The sequence below is a fragment of the Aureococcus anophagefferens genome, assembly GCF_000186865.1.
Source record: "Aureococcus anophagefferens unplaced genomic scaffold AURANscaffold_30, whole genome shotgun sequence".
NCBI classification, from domain to species: Eukaryota; class Pelagophyceae; order Pelagomonadales; family Pelagomonadaceae; genus Aureococcus; species Aureococcus anophagefferens.
The window spans coordinates 66,724-72,118 of NW_008705589.1; the positions used below are offsets into that span (position 1 = coordinate 66,724).

The window sequence follows — 5,395 nt, forward strand, 5'->3', positions numbered from 1 at the left end:
GCCATCTGCGTCCATGTATTTCATAGGCTTCGGCCCTTTCAGTCGGACAGCAGGGCAGCCCCGCTTGACGGCTTCGACCCGGACGCCCCAGTCAAGCGCCACAACAACTGGCGAGGAACCGAGCAAGCAAGGAAATACATCAGCGAACTGCTCGACAAGAACGGCATCCACTAACGGCGACCGGAAAAGCGGAATCCGAGCCCTAAACTGGAATCCCGCTGGATCCGCCGGCCCCGCTGGCCGCCCGTCGCGCGCCCACTGTGCCCCCCCTCGCGCCCCCTGTTGTGTCGACCACCCCCGCGCACCCCGAGGCCTCTCCAGATAGGCCGGGCGCGGTAACTGTGTCTCGCATCGTGGCTAGAAACTCCCATCACCCGGAGCCGTATACTGGAACTAGAACCGTTCTAGTTTGTTCTAGTAGGCTAGAGAGAGATACCCCAAACTAGGGTACTAAGGAACGTTGAGATCAACGTTACAGGGTAGTGCAGTGTCATCTCCATAGTGTGACGTCGATATAGTGAGGGAACAGGGTAATGTAAATTACGGGGATGATGGGGAATCACGAAGCTACTCAATTCAGGTAGCAGCGACTTTCACGGAGATGGATGCGCTAGGGCAACCATAACCTAGAGAGAGATACCCCAAACTAGGGTACTAAGGAACGTTGAGATCAACGTTACAGGGTAGTGCAGTGTCATCTCCATAGTGTGACGTCGATATAGTGAGGGAACAGGGTAATGTAAATTACGGGGATGATGGGGAATCACGAAGCTACTCAATTCAGGTAGATCCCTTTTTCAAGTTCACTACGCTGACTACGAGGAATTCCCTTTTCAGGTTCAGCCCCGCAACTCTCCTTACGCATAAACCGTGGAGAATTAAAGTACAAGGGAGGAGAGGAGGAGCCTAACTAGGGATACTCTCAGGATCGGGATCCTCTAACTAGGAAAACTCTCTATAGGCCCCGAGGCTCCGCGGCCGCCGCCGGCTGCGGAACCGCGTCCAGAAACCCCCCCCTGCGCTGGAGGGGACCCCAAGGGACCCGAACCGACCCCGATAATTTTGGGTCGGCGGCTGGGGGCTTTACTCCGGCGCTGGGGGGGTGGGCGGGGCCCAAACTAGAACGCGTCGAGTTTCCCGCGGGCGAGCCCCGCTAGGCTGCCTCCCTGTCCCGGAGTTTACTATCTTGCTATCAGCATCGTACTTCGGACACAAAGACGACCCGGGGAGCTTCGGACGTTTGCAAGACTTCGTCTGAGCATGCTCCTGCATATACCAGCACCCTTGCTCTCTAGCGTCGATTTCGGCGTTTGTAGGACGGGCCTCGCTGTACAGGACGGGGCTTTCGCCGGGGCTTTGGCCGCACAAGGGCAGGCAATTCCAGTTTGCCGCCTTGCGTTGCCAGGCTCAGCACCTGGAGGGCCAGGCTTAGTATCCGGAGGACTGGGGCCTCAATAAGCACATCGCATATCTGAGAACATAATTGTGACTGTCCGCCTCCGAAGTCCCGTCCAAAAGTCCACAGAGTATGTCCACGGTACTTCTGCGGCAGGTCTTGGGAGCCTACGGCACTCGCCAAAGATCATCAGGTGTGAGTGTCCATCCAGCCGGTGGTTACGACAGCCGGGATTTAGATGAGATCTGCGACATTCATGGGCATTTCATCAATCTGAGTCGAATAGTACTGCTCAATATCCCGGAGGATCCGAACGTCATCATTTTTTACGAAGTTAATTGCAACACCCTTGCGGCCAAATCTTCCAGAGCGCCCAATGCGATGTATGTATAGCTCGCGATTGTTGGGTAGGTCATAGCAGATGACGAGAGACACTTGTTGAACGTCAAGCCCGCGGCCCCAAATGTCGGTCGCAATCAAAACGCGAGACGCGCCCCCCCGGAACTCGGCCATGATGGCATCACGCTCCCGCTGAGGCATGTCACCATGCATTGCAGAAACNTGTGAAATTATCTCGCATCTTGTTGGCTAACCAATCAACTTTGCGCTTTGTGTTGCAGAAAATGACAGCCTGCGTGATGGTGAGTGTGTCGTACAAATCACAGAGCGTGTCAAACTTCCATTCCTCGCGCTCAACCGCCACAAAGAACTGCTTGATTCCCTCCAAGGTGAGTTCATCACGCTTAACGAGAACACGTACGGGCTCGTTCATGAATTTACGAGTCATGTCTAATACCTCCTGCGGCATAGTGGCAGATATGAGAACAACCTGTGTGGACGGTGGAAGGTAGCGGTAGATATCATATATCTGTTCTTTGAAACCCCGATTCAGCATTTCGTCGGCTTCATCGATGACCAACATCTTCAAATTCCTGGTCCGCAGGTTACGTCGCTTAATCATATCGAAGACACGCCCAGGCGTCCCGCTAACAATTTGCACACCGTAGTCCAAACGACGAATATCCTCGCCTATTGACTTGCCTCCGATACAAGCATGACACTGCACGTTCATGTAGTCACCGAGAGCCAAACATACCTTCTGCGTCTGCTCAGCAAGCTCACGTGTCGGGGATATCGTCAGCATTTGTGTTTCGTTGGTTGCAGATTCAAGCACCTGGAGCATCGCGATACAGAATACCGCGGTTTTCCCTGTACCCGATTGTGACTGAGCGATAACATCGCGTCCAGCCACGATTGGCGTGATTGCTCGTTGTTGGATAGCGGAAGGGCGTTCAAAACCATAGGCGTAGATGCCCCGCAGCAGATCCTCTCGCAAAGCCATTCCCTCGAAACTATCGATTACTTTCACGTCTGTTGACCTATGGCGATCCTCATATTTGCGAATTGGGAAGAGCGAATTGTACGCACTGTGTAATGTCCATTTCGGAGCTAACGTAGTTTCTCTCGTTCGCCATCTTCGGTCTCCTCAGTGCCCGCCGTCGGGCTACTACCAAGTAGTATAGCCGCAGCACTGTAAGTTCTAGTAATTCTCGAGGACATGTTTTTTTAATTTCGATGAAACGCGAAATCGACAAAGATCCTGGATAATTGACGCTCGAAAGACGGGACGATGGAGATCAATTCACTACTTATGCCGCTCCTAGCGTCGCGCGACTATCCCGGCGTGCATGGACCCCGCGGCAAGTCTTGGGAGGCACAACGAGAGCTTTCTCTCGGAGGAGACGCGACGCGCAACAGATTGCGTCAGGCTGAGAACGGGTGGTTTTGAGGGGTAAAATGAGTCGCGCGCCCCCGCCTAGACTCGATTTTTGCGCTCTTGGGCGCAGCTCAGCGTCGGAGATCGTTCATAGACACCCCACCCCGCGCGGCTCTGGTCGCACGGGCTCGTTCACTGAGTCGAAGGTCGTTCATTGCTGGTGTTCGAGGCGGAAGCGCCGCCGCCGTAAAACGTCGTTCCGGATGCTCGAGAACGGGTTTTGCGTTGAAACCGAACCGCTTCGGGACCAGCGCGTTCCACGCGATGTGGACGGCGGTTCCCGCGCGAAGCGGTTCGTTTGCAATAAAATTTGACACCGGCTGGGTGCCCCCGTTTCGTCGAACTTCGGCGCCGCCGTACCAGATGAAAGCACGTCCAAGAGAACCGCGCCGTCGTCGCAGCCCCCCCGCGACACACCTCTGCAGGCCCGTGCGCGAGGGCCACTCCACCACCGCCCCTGAAATTCGACCACGCGCTGGTCCTTTGTCTCGAAAATCATCCCATCGGTGCGGCTGAAATCGACTCCGCGTTTCATGCAACGAGCTCAATCAAGCCATTCTAGGCATACTAGAACTTACAGTGCTGCGGCTATACAAGTAGTACAAGCAAGCACCGGGATAAGCCGGGGACCCTGGCCAATAGTGATTGGCGCCGTTTGGGATGCACGTGGTACCGAGGAAATCGCAAGGGCCCCGATAGGCGTCGATAGCGACCTTGACATTTTACAGCGGCGTCGTCCTTGGGGCGCTGTGGCCTGCGAAAGACACGGCAAGTTGCAGTCAGCATACTCCGACGACTCGGACTCCACGCAGGCGCCGGGCGAGAGACCGCGGTATGTCAACCCCCCAAAGGACGCCCTGGGGGTGTGGCTCCCGGGTACAAACGGGCAGACGTCGCCAGGAGGCCACCGGTCTTATCGGCAAGAACGGAAGTATATATGGGGGCTGGGGCTACTCTTCAACCGAGCCACTCGTAGAAATTTTTCTAGATCGATGACGCACTGGCATGATACGAAAGCAAATTAGGCTCAAACAGTTCTGGCAATGCTGAATGGGGCGCTGAAGTTTTCACCCGATGAGTGCTTGGACATTGTGTTCTCGGAAGGTGATAACGCCGAAACGAAATTGCAAATTACAAATATTGGCTTATCACCTTGCATCTTCAAAGTGAAAACTACCACCCCAGATCGATATCTTGTCAAACCGAACCACGGGCTCATTCGACAAGCCGCAGTCACTGAAATATCGATTGTTGTTGTCCAGTCGAAAAAAAAAGATATAATGGCTCTAGCCAAAGCCAAGGGTATGATGAAATGCACAGACAAGTTTTTGGTGCAGAGCTCTGTAGTTGATGCTTCAGTTGTTGGAGAGCTTGAAGGCAAGACCTCGACTGAGCTTGCAGAGGCCATCACGCGTCTTTTCGGCAAAAGAGAAAAGAGAATGCTAAACGCCAAAAAGCTACTCGTTGATTTCATGGTTCCAGAATCACGTGCAGGAGACGGATACCATCTCGCTACAGAAAGTACCATAGAGCCTCTACAAAAGCCGCTGTTCGAGGTAGCCGCCCCGACCCCCATACCAGGTACACCTGAGGAAATGTTTGCTGAGATTGTGACATTGCGTAAGAAATATGATGATCTTGTTGCATTCACCGTCAAGCTTACCGCGGAGCGTGACTCATTGTCGACAAACTTGGCTGAAGTGCAAAAAGAGTTAAACAATCTTCACGATCATGTTGAATATGATCCTGCCTGCGATCCAGACATGCAGCACCATAGAAACAAACGAACTTTTCATACCTTACACGTGTTGTTCATGATATTTTTTTCTTTCTTCATGGGCCATTATGGCCTACTACAAAGACTGTTTGCTGGAAGCTGACTGTTGGGCAAATACCACCTTGAAAAGCTTGAGAGTAGATACTGCGACCTGGTCACTGGAGCTTGATATCCGCATACGTGTACACCTTTGTCAGAACTCGCACCACATTCCATGCGCAAAACGACCACAGGGCCGGGCCGGACCAAGTACGAGAGCGTTCCGTCGACAACAAGCCCCATTTAAGCTCCTAAGATCCCTGCATATGCTACGCTTTACTTCACTCGCGCCCATGATCTATTTGGCGCCGTGCATTGGCTGGACAGAACAAGCCCAATTATTATTATGCATGAGTGTGGGCTAAGGTGATAAACGGCGACTATCGTGGTCAGAACGCGAGTGTGA

The 5,395-nt window shown here is 53.4% G+C and overlaps 2 protein-coding genes across 2 annotated transcripts; one reads left to right on the forward strand and one right to left on the reverse strand.

Annotated features, from left to right (window-relative positions):
• Positions 1–1,164: 1,164 nt before the first annotated feature.
• AURANDRAFT_70371 (hypothetical protein) lies at positions 1,165–2,880 on the reverse strand (the record flags this gene model as incomplete). Its single annotated transcript, XM_009042399.1, has 3 exons — positions 1,165–1,957; positions 1,998–2,775; positions 2,825–2,880. The coding sequence occupies 3 exons, from the start codon at positions 2,869–2,871 to the stop codon at positions 1,631–1,633; spliced, it is 1,152 nt and encodes a 383-aa protein (XP_009040647.1).
• A 1,336-nt stretch (positions 2,881–4,216) lies between these two features.
• AURANDRAFT_66986 (hypothetical protein) lies at positions 4,217–5,053 on the forward strand (the record flags this gene model as incomplete). Its single annotated transcript, XM_009042325.1, has 2 exons — positions 4,217–4,694; positions 4,755–5,053. 2 exons carry the CDS (start codon positions 4,217–4,219, stop codon positions 5,051–5,053), a joined length of 777 nt encoding a protein of 258 aa, XP_009040573.1.
• Positions 5,054–5,395: the final 342 nt, after the last annotated feature.